This window comes from Camellia sinensis, chromosome 12 (assembly GCF_055761805.1).
Source record: "Camellia sinensis isolate YWXY chromosome 12, ASM5576180v1, whole genome shotgun sequence".
Lineage (NCBI taxonomy): Eukaryota > Viridiplantae > Streptophyta > Magnoliopsida > Ericales > Theaceae > Camellia > Camellia sinensis.
Window position 1 is genome coordinate 117,033,059 of NC_138972.1, and position 25,648 is coordinate 117,058,706.

The following is a 25,648-nucleotide window of genomic DNA, read 5'->3' on the forward strand; positions in this document are numbered from 1 at the left end:
GCCCTATGTGTGTACAACACAACCATGTAATTGAAATTCCAAGAAAGTGGGCCCAAGGGGTTCAACAATGGCTCGGAAAGAGGTGGTCAAAAGGGTCAAGTTGACTTACTGGCCGGCCATGAACTTTTAGGGGCCTCTCAGGTGTGTACATCACAGATATGTGGTTCAAAGTTCAAGAAAAAAGGTCCAAGAGGTTTAACATTAGCCCGGAAGAAAGGGGTCAAAAGGGTCAGGTGACCTTAATGGCCAGCCATGAACTTTTAGGGGCCTCTCAGGTGTGTAGATCACAGATACGTGGTTGAAAGTTGGCAACGCTAGCTCTAAGGTATTCAACATTAGCCCGGAAGTGCGAAAAACGGGCGCCGGGAGGCTCGGGAGGAGAGATAACTGGTTGCTGCAACAATTGCTGGCCTCCCACCCTTCAGTGACCTTCCTCGGGATAAAACAGAGGTACCTGCCAAAAATGAGCGAAAACCGTTGCAAAACGAATGTTCCGGAGCCAAAACACGCAGTTCGGGGTCCCGGAAATGGGCTGTTAAGCACCGAAAATTGTATTCGACCTCGAAGTGGGTTTCTCAGCCCCCAGTGTCCCTCAAAATGGATGAAATAAGATGTATGCCAAAAATCAGAGCAATAGGAGATGGTTAAGCGGTCCCGAACCGAGGCACACGGCCTGACGGCTCCGAAAACCGGGAACCGGACTCCGAAATGGGCAAAATGGCCTACGGCCACCAAATGTAGCCTACGGACATTGAGAGATGGTCTACGGGACCTCTCCCTCCCTTCAGGAAAAGAAACAGAGAAAACCGAGTCTGGTTCGCAAACCGAGACAAGGCACAGAAAAGGGTTCGGAAGTCCGGAGGCAGGGCTTACGGCTGCGACTCTGAAACTTCTGAACGAGCACATTATGCAACATCACCAAGCGCTCAATTGGCGACGTCTGAGTCTTAAGGTCGGTCAAAAATGGGGTGTCTACAGTTGCCCCTCTTTGACAGAACTCGGAAGTCACAAGTGACGGGAGTGAATGTCAAAGCCAAGAGACGACCCATTTTTGACAAGGCCGAAGACTTAGACAAACATACAGGATAAACAGAGATGTGCCCGCAGGCATGCTCGCAGGCAGGGGGCAAAATGCAAATGATATACAAGAAACCGAAGGTAACCCAATGATCGTGCAAATGCAGCAAGCTGTAATGAAGCAAGTATTCGCAAATAGATGCAACAGTTTTAAGCAAGAATGCAAAGCAACAACTACATTTCATGCAGTTAAGAATGCGGAGGATTATTCAATCCCCGCCACGTCTCACACGGAGAAGATACGATACCTGCGCGATTCGTCTGGTCGCACCAGCCTCAATTGAACCGTACATACAATATCGTACAATATCGTGCCTGCAAAAGAGAGAAATTGCAACAAGTACAATATGCTAACAACACATATTTGATGTGATTCTGGAAGTTCGACACACGCAGTGTTGGTGAGTGAATGCATCGCAATGCAAGAATGGAATATGTGTGACAACGCATGCTCAAACACGGAGGTACGCCAATATCAAGAAATGTACATGACAATGTGAGTATGCCCATGAGAATGCAAGATGTGTGCATGAAAGTACAAAAACGAGCATGAGTCAGAGTGTCATTCGTCGTGAAACAACGAGTATGGAAACGTGTGTTTCGGCGAGGGTAACTCGATCACGGCCTCCGATCTGCTTCTTTGAAAGGTTACAGCTCATTCAAAAAGGATACACTTTGATTTCGATGAATGATGATGAGACATATGTCAGAACTTGAAACCGAAGTCCCGACGGAGCAATTTCGCGACCGGAAGTGTACTTTTCTTGAACTTTTTCAGGTCCCGGGAACTCCGATCTTCCTCAAAATTTGCAGAGAGCTAGGTGAGCATGTGGGGATGATGGCCGGCCGTTTATCTTCCCAAGGGGAGGTGGCCAACCGTTTTCCACAAAAGCTAATGGCTGGCCGGCCATTTCTGCAAAAAGCAGATGGCTGGCCAGCCAGAAACAGGGGCCGGCCGGCCATGCCCTTTTTCTGAGGGTATTTCGGTCTTTTTGCCTCCTTTTTGCATGCCTTTCATCCAAGGCTTGAAGCCTATAAATGGCAGCCGAACCCCACTTCATTTCTTGCCTCTTTCAACACTTTTCTCTCCAGTTTTGAGTTTTACGCGCGTTTTCCAACGCCTCGCGCAAATTGTTTTTGTAAAAACACTTAGTTTTAAACACTTTGGAGCGATTAAATTCCGGCTTCGGAGCTTCTTTTTGCATTTTCACCACTTGAGGTAAGTTTATCTTAATATTTGGAATATTTTCTCGGGAGTTGACTTTTGTTGACTTTTTCCAATTTTGGCCAATTTTGCTCATTTTTGCTCCCCTTTTGCAGATTCCTGAAAATGGCGGGTACTTCTTCCCATGGTGGAGGTTTTCCGGGTGCCGGAGATGATTTCGATCCCACGACTCTACCTCCGAGGACCCGACCTTTCATTCCCGGGAGGTACCGTCCGCCAGCTCACGTCCTCCCGCGTGCCGTCTTCCGTCATTTTACCAGCTTTGACGAGCGAGCACCCGTGGATCTGCTTCTCAGAGAGCCGGAGCAGTATCTCTCTCACGAGGCCCGAGAGGTATTTACCTTATCTTCTGTATTTTACATTTCGCACCTTTGCCATGCTTGAACATGTAGTTTCGACACTTGAATTTCTGAACACTCGGCTCATTAATTAATTGCGAACACACAGCCCACATTAGAACACACGGCTCAAATTTCAAATTCTCTGAACACGCAGCCCAGGTAGATAGTGAACACGCAGCCCACAAATTAACTGAAAGTTGAACACGCAGCTCAAATCTCAAATTTTTCTGAACACGCAGCCCAGGTAGATAGTGAACACGCAGCCCACAAATTAACTGAAAATTGAACACGCAGCCCAAATCTCAAATTTTCTGAACACGCAGCCCAGGTAGATAGTGAACACGCAGCCCACAAATTAACTGAAAGTTGAACACGCAGCCCAAAATTCAAATTTTCTGAACACGCAGCTCAGGTAGATAGTGAACACGCAGCCCACAAATTAACTGAAAGTTGAACACGCAGCCCAAATCTCAAATTTTCTGAACACGCAGCTCAGGTAGATAGTGAACACGCAGCCCACAGATTAACTGAAAGTTGAACACGCAGCCCAAAATTCAAATTCTCTGAACACGCAGCCCAGGTAGATAGTGAACACGCAGCCCACAAATTAACTGAAAGTTGAACACGCAGCCCAAAATTCAAAATTCTTTGAACACGCAGCCCAGGTAGATAGAATTTGCATGTAGCTTATTTTACTTCATCGGCACACAGCCCATTTCATCTTATTGGCACACAGCCCATTTCATTATCATTGGTATACAGCCCATTTATTTCATTATTGACACATATATTCATTCTGAATGCAGGGTGGTTCCCGCAGTGTGCGAGGATATGGTTCCACCATGGCGCGGGATTGGTATGCTGAGCTCCCGGAGGGCGTCAGGGATTTGGTAGACTTGGCAGGGTTTGGGCCCTTCTGCGCCGGGTTGTCACGCTGTCCTGCCAGGAGGACCTTGATGGCAGCTTTGGTAGAGAGATGGTGGGACACCACCAATTCCTTTCATTTCTCTGCCACCGGGGACATGACCATGACCCCTTTTGACTTTGCTGTATTGACCGGCCTTGATGTCGGAGGTTGGGCCATCCCCTATGACGAGGATATGGGCGAGTGGGAGGCCGCCTGGATGTATTTGTTGGGGGCTCGCCCACCTGTTGATAGGGTTTCAGGGAGAGTCAGATACACTTGGTTCTCCTCCCATTTCCGGCGGGCGGAGATGGTGCCCGAGACTCCTGAGGAGACAGAGCAGTATGCTCGTGGCTTCCTGATGTTCCTCTTCGGGACTACCCTGTTTGCCGACAGAGGGAACACCATTGGGCTATATCTGCTGAGCGCTCTAGTCGACCTATCATAGGTCAGTAGATATGATTGGGGTGGCGCTGGCCTGGCTACCCTCTACTTTTACATGAACGCGACCTCCCGCGGGCGGGGCGATTTGCTTGGTGGCTACTGGAGAGCTTGGGAGGTATTTTCTGTCCCCCTGATTTACATTTTTGCTTTTCATTATTTGTACATTGCACACACAGCGCACTTTTACAATCTGCATTTTGCTCTCAGCATTTCGTACTTACATTCTGCACTGCTTTTCTCAGCTATGGGCTTATGTATATTTCCCATCGTTAGCCCCAGTGTTGGAGGTGGTGGGGATTCCCGTGACCCCATATTCATTGATATTTGAGGGCCCGCACCGGGCGAGGCCTCGAGAGACCCTGGTTCGCTTGCGACAGTACTTCGACACTGTGCGACACTCAGAGGTACTTCAGAACTTTCAGTTCTTTTCATTTTCATCTTTGACTTGCTCTGTATATCCTCGTTTTCTGATTGGTTTATACATTTATCATCCGCAGATTACTTGGCAGCCTTGGGCACCTCTGGGTGATGATCTCCTACTTCAGTATACCGGAGCATCAGGCATCTCCCGGTATAGGGTCCTGCTCGAAGGGCCAGTCGGCAGAGTCTGGTTCCTGGGGGAGCGCTTTCTGTGCCAGGTACGGGGGTATCTTTCTCAGGATGTTCCCGCGGTACCTCCAGCTAGTATGCGGACCGCTGACAGGCTCTCTTACTCAGAGGTAGTCGGCGCCATGCTGGGAAGTGATGCTTTGTTATATGTTGCGGAGGGGGACTACGCCACCTATCGTCACATATATTTGATGCCTCCATTGACAGAAGCTCGTATTCCGATGATGAGACCTGCCGGTATGTCATCCTCGGATCAGGCTCAGGCTCGAGCTACAGACATCCCTTCTTCTAGCAGGGCTGGCGCATCTAGAGGTGGGAGTAGACCGTTTCCTCCGAACCCGTCGATTCATCCTCATCTGGGATGGCCAGATATGCCTACTGAGTTGATGGCGTGGCAGTATGGGACTAGCTCTCCGATTCCGATTCCACTAGAGCCTCCGATGCCCAGTGATCGATACGCCATTGATCCGGACTCACCGCCGGTATGCTCCACTTTCGTCATTCATCATTTCAGATGTTTAGACACTCATTTGTTCACTGATGATTATGAACTCATTTTTGCAGCCATCGCGAGGGTACATGGAGGAGATGGTTGGGCTGGTGGCCACACTCGAGGGCATGGTCCTACGTAGGGAGGCACAGTTGTCTGTCGCGGGCATTCAGGTACCCTTCAGTTTTTTGGCATTTATCATACTTCTGATGACATGCTGATTTCTACTGCATCGATAGACTACTTGTGTAGAGCACATCTGACACACACCTCACTTGTACACTGTATTTACATGCACCCACTTTACGTAGCTTTTGCTTGTATCTGCATCTGATGTATATATTTGGACTGATGTATTTGAATTGAACTCTTTGTTTTCAGATGCCTTCATGGTCCGGTCAGCCACAGACCAGGCCACCTGGGCCTCATTGGGGAGCTGGGCCATCCGGGCCTTATCAGGGGGAGGGGTCATCTCGGCCTTCCCGAGGAGCCGGGCCATCTAGGCCTTTTCGAGGAGCTCGAGGGGGGCCTGTCCGCAGACGCAGGGCTCATGTTGTGGAGGTGGAGTTTGATGAGGAGGAGGAGGAGGCTACCGACCGTCAGTTCGAGACATCTGTCGAGGAGGGAGGCTCCGGTTTTGGCTCGGGGAACAGAGGCGAGGCTGAGGAGGATCCTAAGGACGACAGCTCCGACTCTGATGATGGTGTGGAGGTTGTTCCACAAAAGAGGACCAGGCGTGCTTCTCGTTCCCGTTCCCGAGGATTTTGATGTTGCTATTTCCTGCTTTATTTTTCTTTTACTAGTAGTTTGTAGCACTTTGCACATTGTTAGGCAGTTTTGTTTTTGTAAAACCTGTACCTTTTGTTTGTTGTAAAGCATGATGAAATGAAATAGCTTTTGAAAAGGTGTTTGTATTTTGAACTTTTAGCATCGTATCGCATCATTTATTTCGCACAAAAATGAATTTGAAAGGAAATGTACGTTGTGTAATCACCAAATCAGGTAGTGAACTGACGCAACAAACTAAACAACTCAACTTACTAAGATATAACAGAATCTTTAGCAAGTTTACAACTCGATAAGCAAAATGCAACAACGCAAATAAACAAGACTTTAACAAAAATTGCTTAAACAGAGAGCAATGACTCAAAACACAAAACACGTCCGCTCGACAAACAACTCGATAAGCAAAATGCAACAACTCGATAAGCAAAACTCAACAACAACAAAGTGTACTTCTGACGATCTGGGCATCGGAACGCATCCGGAATGAAGGCCTTCGACTCTCCCGTTGCATGGAAATGCTTGGAGTTCTCCTTCGAAGAGTAAAACAGGGCCGAGGAGACACACTGCAGCATTGCTAGCCATCCCGGGGAGCTGGCCGGCCATTTTTTGCAAAAAGTGAATGGCTGGCCAGCCAGAGATATGCCACGGCATGGAGGACTAGAGAGCTTCTGGCCCCCTGCTTCAACCTTCAGTTGCACTTTGTCAGATGAATGCGTGGATTGGCTCAAAGAGGAGGTACAATTTGGGCCCAGCTTGGCATCAGATGCTCCGTCCAGCTCTGGAAGGGGACACAGAGATACTTGATTCAACTATGCCCCAAATTTATTGCTTATTTAGCATTTTCAAGTTTTCTTTATGACTGTACTAAAATAAGCAACCTCGATTGTAATGCAAGAGCAAGAGAACTCTATTTTGAAATCAATGAAATTGAAAGTTATGGTACTGAAAATTTTCCACTTTTGGTCCAAAAAATGGTCTAAGTCGTAAAAAGATTGATTTGAACAAAGTCAACTTTTATTAAAACTTTTCAAAACTATTTTCGATGTGGATCAGAACTGGACATGCCGAAAATCTGTCACTGAGATGCACAACCTCAGATCCCTGCAACTGGAAAGTTGCCCCTAGTCTGAAGAACAATGTGGCACTCCAAAGCAACGGAAAGTTGCCCCTAGTTTGAACAGCACTGTACCGGAGATCACGGTAAATGCTGATAGATAAAGATGACTGAGATGATCGAAATGGACAAAGTTGATCGGGGAAAAGTTTATGACTGAACTTCAAGACGAAGCTGCCTACGTATCCCAAAGATGGGAATCAAGTCTTACGTAGTTCAGGCTTAGGTTCGCTCGAGTATTTTCACTCTTCTTTTGCGCTCTAACTTTTGCCAAGGCCGCCCTTTGCGGGTTTTCAACCTTGCGAGCTCAGTTTTTATATTTTCTAATTTTTTGTGCTCTGAATCTTGCCTAGGTCGCCCTTTCGGGTTTTCGGCCTAGCGAGCCTCTCAAGGATAGTATTTCTTCAACTTGTCCATATTGATTGGTTGTGAAGACTCCAAGCCATCTAGATCCATCAAAACCACAGCCCCACCTGACCAGATAGCTTTGATGATGTAAGGACCAGTCCAATTAGGTTTGAACTTGCCCCTTGGGTCGTGGATGGGAGCTCGGTTGTCCTTGAGCACCAAATCTCCTTCTTTCAGATTCCTGGACTTAACCTTCTTGTTGAAAGCCCGGGCAATTCTGCGTTGATAACCTTGGATGTGGTACAGTGCTTTCAGTCTTCTTTCATCAAAGAGCATGAGTTCTTCGAATCTGCTTTGCTGCCAATCTGCTTCGGCTATCTGGCATTCAGCCAATACTCGTAATGATGGGACCTCGATCTCAATGGGTAGAACAGCCTCCATTCCATAGACCAATGAATATGGAGTTGCTCCAGTAGAAGTTCTGATTGAAGTCCTGTAGCCCCACAGAGCAAATGGCAGCTTGTCTGGCCAATCTCGATAGGTTTCCACCATCTTCTGTAGTATATGCTTGATATTCTTGTTGGCGGCCTCAACTGCTCCGTTGGTCTGTGGCCTGTATGTAGATGACTTATGAAAAGCCACATTGTATTTCTCCAACAAGTCTATCACTTCTTTCTTGAAGTGGGAACCATTGTCTGAAATTATTTCGTTTGGCACCCCGTAGCGACAGATGATGTTGTTCCTGATGAACTTTGCGACATGCGACGCCTTCAACACTGCGTATGATTGGGCCTCGACCCACTTTGTGAAATAATCTATCGCTACTAGGATAAACTCATGCCCGTTGGACCCCTTCGGGGTAACAGCTCCGATCACATCAATTCCCCAGACTGAAAAAGGCCACGGCGAAGTCATGTTGTACAGTTTTGACGGCGGGATGTTCATGCGATTTGCATGAATTTGACATTTGTGGCATCGCCGAACAAAGCTAATACAATCCTCCTCCATGGTTGACCAGTAGTAGCCCTGTCTGAGGATCTTTCTGGCCAGCATTACTCCATTCATGTGTGCACCGCACTCCCCCCCATGGATGGCTTCCATCAGGCGTTTTGACTCTTCAGCTTCTACACAGAGCTTATGCATTCCCAGATGACCCCTTTTGTACAAATTTCCCCCGCAGATAACGAATTGAGCAGCCATTCTTCTGACAGCCCTCTTATCTTTGGCATTTGCCCCTAGTGGATATGTCTCCTTTTCCAAGAAGTTCCAGATGTCGTAATACCAGGGGTTGCCGTCTTGAACCTCATCTATGGAGGAAATCGACTCGTATGCCGGCGCGAACTTCTGATCAATAATGACTGGACGCATCCGGACTCCGGACGGGATGTCTATCATAGAAGATAGAGTTGCTAGTGAATCTGCAAACCTGTTGTTCTCTCTTACGAGGTGGGTAAAATTTAGCTTCTCAAACCGAGGAATTAACAAATCCAAGGTTTGGTGGTAGATTATCATCCTTTCCTCCTTGACCTTCCAATCTCCTTTTGCTTGAGACACAACAAGGTTCGAGTCCCCAATGACGTCCAACCGTCTTGCCCCTAGTTCCAGGGCTGCTTCCAGGCCAGCAATGCATGCCTCGTACTCTGCCTCATTGTTGGAAACTTTGAATCGGAGCTTGAATGCTAAAGGGATACGGGAATCATCAGGCGCTATCAGCAACACCCCTATCCCATACCCATACTGGTTTGACGCTCCGTCAAAGTACATTGTCCAAATTTCATCTTCGACGTGCAGAATGGCTTCATCTGGGAATAGATACTCAACCGCTTCATCCCCCTCAACCGGGTGGTCGGCAAGGAACTCTGCTACCGCTCTGCCTTTTACTGACTTGCGCGTCACATACTTCAAATCAAATTCGGAGAGCAACAGCAGCCAACGAGCTAGCCTACCCGTAAGTGCTGGTTTCTCGAAAAGATATTTGATGGGATCCAAACGCGAAACCAACATTACAGAGTGGGCTAACAGGTAGTGCCGCAGCTTCCTGGTTGCCCATACCAAGGCCAAACAAGCCTTCTCCAGCGGTGTATAGCGGGTCTCGTAATCCAGCATCTTTTTGCTCAGATAGTATATGGCCCTTTCCACTTTGTCTTCTGACTCCTGCGCGAGCATGCAGCCCATGGTAGTCTCAGTTACCGAAAGGTACAGTATCAACGGTCTCCCAGGTTCTGGCGGTGACAACACGGGTGGGTTCTGTAGATATTCTTTGATCTGCTCAAAAGCTACTTGACATCGGCCATCCCATTGGAATTTCTTTCCTTTCTTCAGGAGACCAAAAAGTGGTTCACAAGTCAAGGTTAATTTAGAAATAAACCGTCTTATGAATTGCACTTTACCCAGAAAGCCTCGCACCTCCTTTTCAGTCTTTGGTGGTGGCATTTCTAAGATGGCCTTGATTTTGGAAGGGTCGACCTCGATGCCCCTTTGTGTGATCAGAAACCCTAACATCTTCCCTGCTGTAACACCAAACGTGCATTTCTGGGGATTCAGTCGCAGCCGAAACTCTTTGATCCGTTGAAAGAATTTTTGTAAGGCGGTGTAGTGGCCCTCTCTATCTTTGGACTTGACAATCATGTCGTCCACGTACACCTCGACCTCCTTATGGATCATATCATGCAATATTGTAGTCGCTGCCCGTTGATACGTAGCTCCAGCATTCTTCAGCCCGAATGGCATCACTCTATAACAATATCTCCCCCACGGGGTAGTGAACGCAGTCTTCTCCCGGTCTTCGGGTGCCATCACTATCTGGTTATAGCCTGAGAAACCATCCATAAACGAAAGCAAGGCGTGTCCTGCCGTGAAATCTACCAATTCGTCGATGTGCGGCAAGGGAAAATCGTCCTTCGGACTGGCCTTGTTCAAATCTCTGAAGTCTACACAGACCCGAATTCTGCCATCCTTCTTTGGCACCGGAACTATGTTGGCCAACCAAGTTGGATATTCAGATACCAGCAGGAACCCTGCGTCAATTTGCTTGGTGACCTCTTCCTTAATCTTGAGGGCCCAGTCCGGGCGAATCCTTCTGAGTTTCTGTTTGACAGGGCGGGCCTCTGGATCAAGAGGGATCCGGTGCTGTACAATCTCAGGATCGATTCCAGGCATGTCTTCATAGGACCACGCGAAAACATCTTTAAAATCTTTTAATAAAGCGACTAAGCGCTCGCGCTCCTCTGAAGACAACGTGGACCCGATCTGGACCAGCCGCGGGTCCTTCTCAGTACCAACATTTACAGTAGTGATTTCATCCATTAAAGGTTTAACAAATCTTTCCTGCTCTTGATCGATTAATCGTTGCAAAACTGGGGGAATTTCTTCCTCGCTGTTTTCATCAAAATTTTGAAAATCCTGATTTAAGCAATAAATCAAAGGCACAGAAAAATACTCGGAAACCACATCCACATCATTCTCATTAAATACTTCCAAGCCGTCAGATTCCTCTGTTACAACAGACTCAAAAGAAAATGAAAAAGACGACCTAGACAGGACTGTGGTATCCGGGTTATCACCCCCAGGAATACCGGACTCAGACTCAGTCGAGCTGGAATCTGATTCCGACGCAGAAGATTCGGTAGAATCAGATTCCGGCTCACTACCTGACCCGGAACTGCTAGATAAAAAGCCTTCTTCATACTGCCAGATGAGAGAAGGTGCGATAGATGCATCCAAGATCGGCGCTGGAAAGCCCGCAGCTATTTCATCTCCAATCACAGAAACCGAAGAGTTATCCCCCAAGCACTCTTGGCCGATCGGAGGATCTGATAGTAGACTCGCCAGTGCTACCCCCATTTCCAGCTCTGTACTCTCAGGATCCACTGCTTCACATTGCTCAATTTCAGTTGGTGGGTCTGTCTGCGCTTCGGCAACGTCATCCCCAGATAATTGTATGTCGAAGAAGATTTCAAAACCAGGCACGCGCTCCCCCTTCGCGTTTAGCCATGGCTCCGGGAAGCCGCAGAACGGAAAATCTTCCCCCTCCCGGACGAAGCGTCCGTTTAGGGTACCCCAGATGGGCCTGTGCATTAAATCAAATGGCTTCCCGGCCTTCTTTGCTCTGGCCCTTCCGGCCATTTCCTTCCCTTTCCTCACCCAATCTTCCTTGGTGGGCAGATAACCCAGTCCAAAGGCGTGGGGGTTGTGTGGCACTTCGGCCAATACTGAAACGCCTTTCCGGCCGCTTCTCCCTAATCCCATCCCAGGGGTATGTTTTAGCTTGTTCATGAGGTATATGGATTGTGCACTAACATACATGCCCTCATTCGCAGCCATGACATTCTGCACCACTTGAGCCTCGGCCAAAGTGAACCCCGACAAAAACACATCCTCCGTGCCGTGCTCGATCTCCAAGACGGGTGTAGTCACCTCCGGCGGCGGATGGATCGATGAATTTCCAAAAACGATTGCTACTCCTTTCCCGTGAGGGTATTTCAGCATTTGATGTAGGGTGGAAGAGACTGCTTTGACCTGGTGCAACCACGGTCGCCCCAAAAGTAAGTTAAAGGTTGCGGGAACGTCCAAGATATGAAATTCGACATTGTGTTGTCCTGGACCAACCTTAGTTTGAATTTTAACAGTCCCCATCACTTCTCTGCTGGTATTGTCATATGCCCTGATCACTTGGGTGGTTGGGATGAAGTCCGCGGGTTTTAACCCGATTGCATATGCCGTTCTGGTTGGGCAGACATTAATCGCAGACCCGGTATCAACAAGTACTACCGGTATCCACTTATCTCTACATTCCACAGAGATATAGAGAGGTTTGTTATGATTTGCGCCCTCAGGCGGTAGCTCCTTGTCCGAAAAAGTTAATGCCGGGGAACCTCCTCCCGGAAAAACCAGCCCAACCAGCTGTTCAGGCGTGGTGTCTATGGAAAGTTTCGACTTGTCCATGGCAGATAGGACAGCTTCTCTGTGCACTCGTGATGCCATTAGCAGTCCCCAGATGGAGATGTCTGCTTGTATTTTCTTTAGCTGTTTCAGCACAGCTTCATCCTCAATCTGCTTCTCCTTCTGTCTCTCCGCTTCTCTGTCTTTCCCGGATGCTTCGGGTTGGTCTAGGTGTGGGGGCTTGAAGTACCGCCCACTTCTTGTCATGTGGTCCACTTCATCAAGATACCAAGTATCATCTGGTTGGCCATTTCCCCAGTCTTCATCGGTGTGGGCAAGACACAAATCGTCATCTTCCCACCACATTCTGCTGGCAGCCAACAGACATCTGTCCGGCTCCAGTCTACTCGCACTTTCAGTGCTCTCTGTCCAAATGCTCGCAGCATTGTCTGTCTTTGTGCACACAGCACTTTCGGTCCCCTCAGGGCCCTTCGCCTTTCTGGCTCTCTCAGCTTCCTCAAACTTTCCTTGTTCCAACTACGTCAGTACAGTTGTTTGTTCAACAGTTCCCACATCCGTAATGCCCATGTCCTGAGCGGAATTCTTAACACCGGCGCTCTCCGGCGATACAACTTGATTTTCGGCCGTTCCGGCCACAAGTGATGTTTCTGCCCCTGCCGGGCTCTGTTCTGGTTGGGCTTCCCCCACTGCATCCGGTTGATCTTCAAGCCATCCAGTGGCCTCCTCTGATCCCTCATAATCATTCCAGTTAATGGACGCATCCTCCAACTCCTGATCATCGCGAAATTGCAAGTTAGCAAAGTCCTCCTCTATGGTTGTCGGCTCATCTGCCCATAGCCCAGATCCATCCCCTCGGATCATGCACAGTTCTCCTGTCTCGGGAAATTCTACAATTAGCCCACTTCGGCTCGTTGATAGGATGTGCCTGCTCGGATCATAAGCTCCCTCAGCAAAATTCTGCCCAGTCCCAGATTTAACAGACTCATTCTCTCCTAAAATCTGCCCTGCCTTGTCTTCGATGGTCACCACCACCGGCTCCGGTTGGGTTTTGGAGACGTCCACCATGCACAAAAGGTCAGTGCAAGCGGGGAGGAGCACCTCCGGCTTGGGTAGGTGGGTGGGTGTAATATAGATGCTAGGATCGTAAGACACGACCCCAGTCTGGATGAAATTAATTATGTTGGGAGGGGGAGGTTGGTTATGTGGTGGAAGAGGGTTAGTTGTGACATTAGGTTTATCAGGAGGCGCAATTACCTGTTTGTCAATAAGATCTTGGACCTCATGACGTAATCTGTAACAACGGTCGGTATCATGACCGTGTTGTTGGTGGTATGCGCAATATTTTGACGGGTCATATGAGGGGGGAAGTGGATTTGGTAATGGTTTTGGTTCCAGGGGTTTTAAATGATTTTTCCTGATCAGTATTCCCAGAACCTTGGACAGGGGCATGTATAGTTGGGTGAAGGTTCTTTGGCCCCGGGGTTGGAATCGGTTGTTTTGTGAGTTACTTCCGGACGCGCCGGAGAATGGTGTGGCAGTCATGGGCCTTGGAGGGGGAGGGGGAGTGGTGGTGACCATGCCAACTTCCGAGGCTCTTGTATTAGCAGCGCCGCTCGGGCCTGCATTGTTGTTACGGTTAAAGGTCCTCCTCGGTTGTTCTCTGTCCTGGTCAAACAGGCCTTGCCTCATAGCATCTTCTATTTGCACCCCCATATCATGTAAATCTGCGAAAGTAGGGAAGGGGACCACAATCATTCTTTGCATTAACTTGGGGTGGAGATTGCGCACAATCATCCGGATTTGATCTCTGTCAGTGGGCCTTAAAGTCATCGTCGACGCCTTTGCCCTCCATCGGATCACAAAGTCCGAGAAAGATTCCTTAGGCTCTTGCCTTGCTGTTTCAAGATCACGGGTTGTGATCTCGATCTGAGTGTTATACGAATATTGTGTGACAAAGGCCTCAGCCATCTCGTCCCAATTCTTCTTCGCCTCATCCGATAATCTTGCGTACCAATGGGAGGCCACACCCGACAGGGTTCGGCCGAATAGTGAGAGCTTCTGTTGTCGTGTTAGGCCCATTGGCCGCAAGACATCCGCAAACAGTCGGATATGGACCATGGGGTCACCAGTCCCGTCAAAACGGTCTATTTGTGGCATTTTGAACCTATCGGGGAGCGTTACGGCCTCCTCGGTATATCCATCTCCGATATCCGGCATAGCCTTAGTCCCTTGGGATTTTTTGAAAAGCTTCTCCAGTTTGCTCAATTTCAGAGCTGTTTGATCAACCTCGACCTCGGATGGAGAGTCCGGGTGATTGGATGTGTGGACCTTGGACAGTTGTGGTGGAATCGGGGGCGGGACAGGCCCTGTTGGAAGACTCGTGTCCTCTTGCAGAATTTGGACAGCCGGTATGGTATTCTGGGTGTTAGGAGGGACGTCCTGAATAACAGGAGCCTTCTCAGGTAATGGGGCTCCTGCTGGAGGAGGAATCTGGTGTGAAGCAGATGCTGTACTCTGTTGTTGCAGTCTAGTAATCAGTTCAGCCTGCTGAGTCATAATTTCATCTTGCTGCTTAGCGAGTTCATCTCGGCGGACGGCATCTTGTTGCATAGCCCGCATGGTTTCCTGCATCTGGCGTATCATATCCTTAACCCCTGTCGGTGCCGTCATATTGTTTCGATTTGTCTGAACTACCGATAGATCTGTCTCAATGGGGACCTCAATCCGATTGTCCACTGATGAAGGATACCACTGTTCAGATGCTCTCTGTTCAGATGTACTGCGTTTTCTCTGCTTCCTTCTTGTAACAGGGGGCAGAGAATGGAACACTGGCTGTCCGTCGATTAGATCCTCAGATCGGTGGAGTCGACGACCTCGTGTCCAAGGTGCTTGGGGAATGCCTGTTGGGTTGGAAGCAATCGTGCTAAAACTGACCTAGCAAAAGATAAATAAAGCGAAAAGGAAATAAATAAACAGATAAACGGACAGCACAACAGCTTAAAATAAAATGCAAGACACACAGTCGGGCACACAGTCAAAAAGCTGAATAACATACTGTCCTCAAACACTGGTTATTATCCCTGTATCACTGTCCCCTAACACAGAATCTGATATCCGCAGATGACTAATCCTCAAATACTGGCTGATGTTCGTAGGCCTAATACCGTCAATATTGAACTGGTGCTCGCAGGCTTGATACTCAAACTTGTATGCTGATCTGATGCCCGCAGGTCTGATACTGTCAATACTGAACTGATGCCCGCAGGCCTGATACTCAAACTCATATGCTGATACATGCATTCCTGTAGAGACGCACTCTAAAGCACATAACAGATAAGTGAGAGCCAAAACACCCCTATGTTTGGGGTAGGGTTTCCCTGTCCTATTTTGTCAGGAGCTAGGGTTTCACTATGCACACAGCGGTTTCAAACAACCTATAAACGGGTAAGCAACCTGTCCTAATTTAGAATGGTCACTATGGATCCGAATATGCACTAGGTCGAATGGTCAAAAGGGGTGCCCCGGTAAAACCGGGGTTTGTGTTCCCATACTGGCAGAGCCCACAACCGGTCAGCCTTATGGTCATGCCTTGACAAGACAAGCCTCTGGCAAACCGTTCAGGAATAGCAGATGGCAAACACAGTGTCCTAGGCGCACCAATGCAAATGCAATGCAAAGAAACACACAAGTGTAGTCAAAAACAGATATCATGAGTTCGAGTCAAGTTCTCTAAATCCCCAGCAGAGTCGCCAGAAACTATAACAAGCCCGCGGGGGACCTCGCTACAGCTCGGACTCGACTTTCGCAGTCACGGTTCTAAATCTGAACCAAAGAGTCCAAATCCGGCAAATCGTTTTAAGAAAACAGATTTTTGAAAGAAGTGCCAAACATGGACTGCTTTGCCAGATACAGAGTCGCCACCTAAATATTTTATTTTGGGAAATTTAGGAAACCCTGACTCGGTGCCAAAAGGCCACGTGTCCGTCATCACCAAAGTTGCCTCGGCTCGGGAACTTGGGTACGATTGGGGAAGGTCACTTCGTGAGCACCCCCGCTCGCCCGGTCATAGACCGGCCTCTACTAACCATGATATCAATTTTTGAAAACATTGTGAGTTCTTATTCCGGTTATTAGCCTAGGTTACTATGTGATGCTCACAGCATATAAGTATAGACCGGGTCGCCCGAATTGGAACAAAACATTTCATGTTTGCTTTTGAAAATGGTTTGCTACCCGTAGGTAGGCTTGAAACATTTTGATGATTCATTCCAATTCAGATAACCCAACCTTCACCCACAGGCATTCAGGCAGATATATCAGATAAGCACATAGCCTCATGGTAAGCATGCTATCATGGCATTCACTCACACACATGCAAGGATGCTAAAGCATAAAACTCACCGAGTACTCCAAGCCAAAATAGAAACTATATTAGAAATCATGCATGATCCTAAGTGTACAGAAATGCCTAATGCAACACATGCAAAATGCAATTATAGTAGGCTCGGCTATTCTAAGATGGCATATGAAATGCTACAACTAACATGTATTCAACTTGGTATTGAAAGTACAATGCAGTTAGTATGATGCGCCGAGCCCGATGCATGCAATACAGATGAATGATGCAAACATGCTGTCATACTTTATGCTAATTAAAATATGCCCTAATCTAACCATCAAAAGCGGATAAATAAAAGGGAGAAAGACGTGGGGTTGGAAGACATACATCACACTCACCCACACTTATTACAGTTGTGCCCTCGCTCGGAGGGTCCAAATAAATAATACAGTCCAAATATTACAGTCCCCAAATAAAAGAATATTACAGTCCAAAATATTACAGAATTCTAATTAATTAATGAATTAACTAGAAAGCAAATAAACTGGCGTGCAAGCCAGGGGCTGTCTTGCTTCTGATGGATGATGCATGTCCGGACTGTCTTGCGCGGAAATCCACCGGAATGCCCCAATTAGCCTCTGTTTACACCTCTTCTTGAAATCCGTGCCAAGCCCAGGAAGATTGCTGATTCTGCGTTTTGCTGCAACAGAGAGCAGGAAAGGGGCATAGCAATGTATTTGCACAAATGTATGCATGTCTCGATCCTCGTGCCACCAATCACGCATACCGAGGCATGATGGCCGAGGAGTCGAAATGCACAACTCAATATAGGATGAATGCACATGAAACTACAGCTAAAACCTAACTCCATCATGGATAATCCGGAGTGTCGGTGACTGGGGAATTGAGACACATTCCGTCACTCGGAGTACGAAATGTACCTCGTTTCCCGTGCCCGGGCTAACTCCTATTCCGGACATGGTGCAATGTGCATGATATGCATGAAATGCAACTAGGATACAATCCTAACATACTCAAAGCTATGAAAATGAGATGCCTCGAAATGCGTGCACACAGGCACGCAAACCAAGAAAGTGACGGGATGTTGAAAATGAGATGCCTCGAAATGCGTGCACACGGGCACGCAAACCGAGGTAATGGTAAATGTAGTGAAAATGAGATGCCTCGAAATGCGTGCACACGGGCACGCAAACCGAGGCAATAACAGATGCAATGCAAATGAGGTGCCTCGAAGTACGTGCACACGGGCACGCAAACTGAGGTGATGACAGATGCAACGAAAATGAGATGCCTCGAAGTGCGTGCACACGAGCACGCAAACCGAGGCAATGACAGATGCAATGAAAATGAGATGCCTCGAAGTACGTGCACACGGGCACGCAAACCGAGGCAATGACAGATGCAATGAAGATGAGATGCCTCGAAGTACGTGCACGCGGGCACGCAAACTGAGGCGATGACAAATGTAATGAAGATGAGATGCCTCGAAGTACGTGCACACGGGCACACAAACCGAGGAGGTGCTAAAGTGACATGGAAATGAGATGCCTCGAAGTACGTGCACACGGGCACGCAAACCGAGGCGATGACAGATGTAATGAAAATGAGATGCCTCGAAGTACGTGCACACGGACACGCAAACCGAGGCGGTGCTAAAGTGACATGGAAATGACAAATGGGCTTATACCAACATGAGTGAGCCTCAGCCACACTCACATCGGATGCCGATGGCAGAAAATGAAGTGCCTCGAAATGCGTGCACACGGGCACGCAAACCGAGGCAATGCATACGCAATGCATATGACATACAGAATGCAATATGGACTTATACTAACATGAGTGAGCCTCAGCCACACTCACATAAGATGCCGGCGGATGAAAATGAAGTGCCTCGAAATGCGTGCACACGGGCACGCAAACCGAGGCAGTGATAAAATGCAATGAAATGGCATGGAAATGACAAGTGGGTTTATACCAACATGAGTGAGCCTCAGCCACACTCACATCGGATGCCAGCGGATAAAAACGGAGTGCCTCGAAATGCGTGCACACGGGCACGCAAACCGAGGCAATGATAAAATGCAATGAAACATGGCAAAAATGATATGCAAGCATGCTAATGGAATTTCAGCAACAAAATATGGGGGAAAACAGTCCCGAAATGAAGCGAAATGACATGAAATGCAAGGAAATGACCCGAAATGCAACATTAGGCATCCGAAATGGCCTATAGCCATACTAAACATGCACAACATGGACATGCAATGCAAAGACAGAAGCTAGACAGTCCCAAAATAAGCACTTTTCCAGTTATAAACATGGCCAAACAGCAAGTATAGGTATGGCGAAAATAGCATGCAAGAATAGGGGCCAAAAGAGGGGTAATGAAGCAAGTGGTATAAGCAAAACTCAAAATGAAAAATTTCCTTCTACAACACTGAAGATGGACAAAAAATATGAACATTTACAGTATATGGCAGCCTCAAAATCAGTATACAAACATGCTAAAAATATGATGCAAAATAAGGCTCAAAAGGTGCTAAAACATGAAGTGTATAAAATAATCACCAAACAGAAAAAAAGTGTGAATGAAACATGAAGTATAGGCCAAAATAAGACCACTTTAAGTTCGGACCAAGGTCCAAAAACAGAAGCAAAGAGGGCTATTAATTTATGCAAAAATGGGGCTAAATAGGGGATATAACTACAAGTGACATATGGAAACACCAAACAATGTTGAGCCCTTCTCCAATGTTGAAGAGGGGCTCAAAATATGGCTCATATCAGTTTACAACATGCTCGAAAATAAATTGCTCATGGGTCAAAAATAGCATGCAAAATTATGACATACAAGATGGTCAATGAAGCAAGTGTATTATGGAGGGCTCAAACAGGGTTGAGCCCTTAATGAGAAGTGAAGATGAGCTCAAAATATGGCCCTTTTCAGTTAGGGCCGAAGCTTGAAACCAAAAAGAAATGAGGCTTAGAAATAGATCAAAGGAAAGGGTCAAAAGGATCAAAGTGTAACTTACCCTTGAAGATCCAAGCTTTTGTTACTTCTTGGGTTGATTTGCAGCTTCTTTAGCCTTCAAGAATCCCTCCTAGCTGCTGGAAATGAGATGGTGGTGGTGGAGCTTGGTGGTGTAGAAGGAATGAAGATTATAGACTTAGGGTTTTTTGAAGAATTGAAGAAGAAGACAATGGAGTTTAGGGTTTGTCCTTGGAGAAGAATTTTTCTAACCCTCATGAAGAAGACCCTCAGCTGGTTATAAGGTCAAGAAAGGGGTGTAAAAGGGGGGTGAGTTGGAGAGGAATCCTCTCTCCCAAAATATCCCCCGGATACAGAAAATATCTGGGGGATATTGCCCCACAGCTGGAAAGGGTACAGTGAGGAGAGCACGGCCGGCCGCTCACTTTTGCTGGAGGTGGCCGGCCGGCCACACCCCCTAGCCGGCCGGCTAGGGGTCAAAAGGGTCAACCAGCTTTTCTGGCCGGCCAGGTATTGGGGAGGTAGCCCTATGTGTGTACAACACAACTATGTAATTGAAATTCCAAGAAAGTGGGCCCAAGGGTTCAACAATGGCTCGGAAAGAGGGGGTCAAAAGGGTCAAGTTGACTTACTGGCCGGCCATGAACTTTTAGGGGCCTCTCAGGTGTGTACATCACAGATATGTGGTTCAAAGTTCAAGAAAAAAGGTCCAAGAGGTTCAACATTAGCCCGGAAGAAAGGGGTCAAAAGGGTCAGGTGACCTTAATGGCCGGCCATGAACTTTTAGGGGCCTCTCAGGTGTGTAGATCACAGATACGTGGTTGAAAGTTGGCAACGCTAGCTCTAAGGTATTCAACATTAGCCCGGAAGTGCGAAAAACGGGCGCCGGGAGGCTCGGGAGGAGAGATAACTGGTTGCTGCAACAATTGCTGGCCTCCCACCCTTCAGTGACCTTCCTCGGGATAAAACAGAGGTACCTGCCGAAAATGAGCGAAAACCGTTGCAAAACGAATGTTCCGGAGCCAAAACACGCAGTTCGGGGTCCCGGAAATGGGCTGTTAAGCACCGAAAATTGTATTCGACCTCGAAGTGGGTTTCTCAGCCCCCAGTGTCCCTCAAAATGGATGAAATAAGATGTATGCCAAAAATCAGAGCAATAGGAGATGGTTAAGCGGTCCCGAACCGAGGCACACGGCCTGACGACTCCGAAAACCGGGAACCGGACTCCGAAATGGGCAAAATGGCCTACGGCCACCAAATGTAGCCTACGGACATTGAGAGATGGTCTACGGGACCTCTCCCTCCCTTCAGGAAAAGAAACAGAGAAAACCGAGTCTGGTTCGCAAACCGAGACAAGGCACAGAAAAGGGTTCGGAAGTCCGGAGGCAGGGCTTACGGCTGCGACTCTGAAACTTCTGAACGAGCACATTATGCAACATCACCAAGCGCTCAATTGGCGACGTCTGAGTCTTAAGGTCGGTCAAAAATGGGGTGTCTACACCTCTTGATCCAGAGGCCCGACCTGTTAAGAAGAAGCTCCGAAGAATCTGCTCGGACTGGGCTCTGAAAATCAAAGAAAAGGTCACCAAGCAGATCGATGCTGGGTTCCTGTTAGTATCTGAGTACGCAACTTGGTTGGCCAATATAGTTCCAGTGCCAAAGAAGGATGGCAGAATTCGGGTATGTGTGGACTTCAGGGATTTGAACAAAGCCAGTCCGAAGGATGACTTTCCTCTGTCGCATATCGACGAATTAGTGGACCTCACTGCAGGGCATGCGCTGCTCTTGTTCATGGATGGATTTTTAGGCTACAATCAGATTTTGATGGCACCCGAAGACAGGGAGAAGACTGTTTTCACCACCCTGTGAGGAACCTATTGTTGTAGGGTGATGCCGTTTGGGCTGAAGAATGCTAGGGCTACATATCAACGGGCTGCGACTACGATTTTACATGATATGATCCATAAAGAGGTTGAGGTGTACATGGACGACATGATTGTCAAGTCCAAGGAAAGAGAGGGCCACTATACCGCCTTGCAGAAATTCTTCCAACGGATTAAAGAGTATCAGTTGCGGCTAAATCCTCAGAAATGTATATTCGGTGTTATAGTAGGGAAAATACTGGGGTGCTTGATCACACAAAGGGGTATCAAGGTTTATCCTTCCAAAATCAAGGCCATCTTAGAAATGCCACCACCGAGGACTGAAAAGGAGGTGCGAGGCTTTCTGGGCAAAGTGCAATTCATAAGACAGTTTATTGCAAAATTAACCTTGACTTGTGAACCACTGTTTGGTCTCCCGAAGAAAGGAAAGAAGTTCCAATGGGACGACCGATGCCAAATTGCTTTCGAGCAGATCAAGCAATATTTACCGAACCCACCTGTGTTGTCACCGCCTAAGTTGGGGAAACCATTGATTCTATACTTGTCAGTGACTGAAACGACAATGGGCTGCATGCTTGCATAGGAGTCTGAGGACAAAGTGGAGAAGGCTATCTACTACTTGAGTAAGAAAATGCTGGATTACGAGACCCGTTACACGCCGCTGGAAAAGGCTTGTTTGGCCTTAGTATGGGCTACCAGGAAGTTGAGGCACTACCTGTTAGCTCACTCTGTAATACTGGTTTCGAGATTAGATCCCATCAAATATCTCTTCGAGAAACCAGCACTTACGGGTAGGCTAGCTCGTTGGTTGCTTCTACTTTCCGAATTTGATCTGAAGTATATTACACGCCAGTCAGTGAAAGAGAGAGCGGTAGCGGAGTTCCTAGCCGACCACCCAGTTGAAGGGGATGAAGCAGTTGAATATCTGTGTCATAACCCGAACCCGCCCCTATGGGTTAAGGACATAATTGGCCAGTAATCAAGGGATTACCTATGGCCTCAAACCAAACCAGACATAACTCATCAGAGTAAAGGGGCCAAACGGAAGCAAACTTACAAATTGTCCATAGAGTTGTGCTTACATGGCACATCATAACAGTCCATATACATACATGTTAATAACTCATGTCAAAATAAGTAATAACATAAAGTTTTGTACATACAGGATTATTAAGTCTAAGTCGGTCAAACTCAAAGTTTATATACAAAAGTAATCCGATGTTTTCGCCAATATAACAAAACCATATCAAAAGAACAAAAGAGGCAAAGACAAGTCTCGTGCGTGAGACGTTTGGGCTGACTCTCCAAAACCTTGACTGTTTCTCACATATTTCACTGAGGTTGGGTTTGGGCGTCCCTTGGCTCACCTACAAAAACATGAATGAGCATGAGCGAAAGCCCAATGGATAATATCAAATAAGGAAGATACATGAATAATCTTTGAAACAGTTACGTTAGACGACCTTAGGCCCAATTCATGTTTCTATTTAATGTATCACTCGACTAAAGTTCCAGACGTGTCAAACGGCCTCGGGCCCAATTAACTCATACCCGACGGCCTTTGGCCCAACCGTTCCTGTCCGACGGCCTTTGGCCCAATCATTCGTGTCAAACGGCCTTTGGCCCATTCAGACACATCATACGGCCTCTGGCCCATTCATTCATGTCATATGGCCTCTGGCCCATTCATTCATGTCACACGGCCTCTGGCCCATTCATTCATGTCACACGGCCTCTAGCCCATTCATTCATGTCATACGGCCTCTGGCCCATTCATTCATATGTCAGACTATCATTCGTATCAGATGGCCTTTGGCCCAATCATCCATGTCCACCGGCCTTCGGCTGAACTAATTGTATCCAACGGCCTTTGGCTTAATCACATGGCATAACAAATATTCTTCCCCAATTCAATGTAACAAACTTACAAGACTTATAAAAAAATAAGCAGTTGGACAAATAACATACTTCAGATATCTTTGTTAAGATATTACTCACAGTGCTCTGCCAGTGGATTCACCCTTGAGCTTGACCCTACACATTACATAACACGTATGGGTCACAAACGATTCAATCCGTTCTTAATTCGTACATCCCTCTTAGGCTTCTTTCTTATCCTTTTAATTCATTCATAATGCTCAATGCATGCCTAAGAGTACTTAGAGGTGAAAGAGAACGGAAAACGAAACACAGAACATCTTTACAAAATTCCAGAAATAGGGGTCCTCGCTCGAGCGTGGATTTTCCCCTCTCGAGCGGACCCATTAGGTCTGCAAAAGTACTGGTTGCCTCATTTTTACGCTCGAGCATCAATTCGGACGCTTAAGCTGAAAATCTCACTACATGGCTCCCCGCTCGAGCGTGAATCTCCCCGCTCGAGCGGACATCCATGTCTGCAAAACTTTTAAGAGCTCGTATTTCCCGCTCGAGCGGCGCTTTCCCCGCTCGAGCAGACATGCCAAGTTCTTGAAAATCCATAATTGTTCTTAAGGCTCAAACTTGATTTTCAAAGGCTCCAAATCTCGAATTAAGGTACCAAAATAGGAAAACACATTATATAACATGAGTACACAAACAATATGAGGCCAATTGCTCAAAATCATGGTCCAATCTTCAAAATTAATCAACATTTCTTTAGTATAATCAAGGCTCATGCATTCAACCCTTATATGAGCTCCATATCTTCCATATTCAAACATGCATGCAAATTTTTTACTTCATTTCTATTTCAAATCATGCAAATGGCGCTTATTATTATGGAACCCATGAAAATCATGCATGCAAGTGAAGATTAGTGTCCAATTCTCCGTGTTCAACATTATTCATGCTAGCTCATGCAAATTTCAAGCTCAAACATACAATTCATGGCAATCTCCTATATACATGTGTATATTGACTCCCAATTCATCAATACTAACCCAATTCATGTTCTTGATCACCATTCAACTTTGAATTCACAAAGTTACAAACTAAAATCTATGAATTTACTCACCTAGGAGCTTTAAACACCCAAAATTCTAGCCAATTCTTGAGTTAATCTTCAAGATTTCCAAGCCTCTTGCTCAAATCTCCAATTGTTTCCCTCTCTCTCTCCCTCTCTCTAGCCGACCCTCACTCCCTTTCCTTAGAGCAATTTTCAGCTTTGAGCTCAACTAAAATGAATATAAGTATAATAAGGCTCCTTTTAGTCTCTCACTAATCACATTTGGTTAGAGTTAAATAATAAAGCTTAATTAATCGTTCTAAATCTAATTATTTTGATCCAAATCAATTTTCAATTAAATTTCACCGTAGGCTCTACAAATTACGCTAATCACAAAGGCGTAGTCAATTTCGGTTTCTGTGGCCGATAGGGCCTTCAATTTAAATTCCAAAGCAGAAAATCAAACAGATTTCCTACGGTGAACAGATAGAAATTCAAAACCACATATATTCATATAAATGGAACACCAAATCATATCAAACACATGACCACAATCACAATTAAGATTAATTAGCATAATACGGAACAGGGTTATCACAGTCTTCCCCCTTTTAGGAAGTTTAGTCCTCCAAACTTATTTTACCTTCGTCGGGAAACAAATGTGGATAGCGTAGTCGCATTTCCTCCTCTTTTTCCTATGTGGCATCCGTCCCATAGTGTTCTTTCCATTCCGCTTTCACCATTGGGATGGACTTGCTTCTCAATTGTTTCACTTGCCGGTCAATGATTCGTTCCGGCCATTTGGCGTACTCCATATTTTCATCAAGAGCTACCCGGTGATAATCAATCACATGAAAGGGATCTCAAAGATAACTCCTCAACATTGATACATGAAACACATTATGGATTTGTTCGAATCCCGATGGTAGAGCGACTCGATAAGCAATTGGACTAAGTCTCTCCAAAATTTGAAATGACCCAATGTAACGGGGTGACAATTTACCCTTCTTTCCAAACCTGACTTGGCCTTTCATCAGAGTCACACGGATAAATACATGGTCACCAACCTCATACTCGAGAGGTCTCTTTCAAACATTCGCATAATTCTTTTGTCGGTCCTGAGTTGTTTTGAGCCTTTGCTGAATTGTCACGACCCGAACCCACCCCTATGGGTTAAGTCCATAACCGTCCAGTAATCACGAGATTACCTATGGCCTCAAACCAAATAAAACAAAACTCATCAAAGTAAAGGG

At 46.7% G+C, this 25,648-nt stretch overlaps 1 protein-coding gene across 1 annotated transcript; it reads left to right on the top strand.

Annotated features, from left to right (window-relative positions):
- The first annotated feature begins 4,494 nt into the window (after positions 1-4,494).
- On the top strand, positions 4,495-5,311 carry LOC145803834 (uncharacterized). Its single transcript, XM_082897203.1, has 2 exons — positions 4,495-5,082; positions 5,165-5,311. The coding sequence occupies exons 1-2, from the start codon at positions 4,678-4,680 to the stop codon at positions 5,309-5,311; spliced, it is 552 nt and encodes a 183-aa protein (XP_082753329.1). The 5' UTR covers positions 4,495-4,677.
- Positions 5,312-25,648: the final 20,337 nt, after the last annotated feature.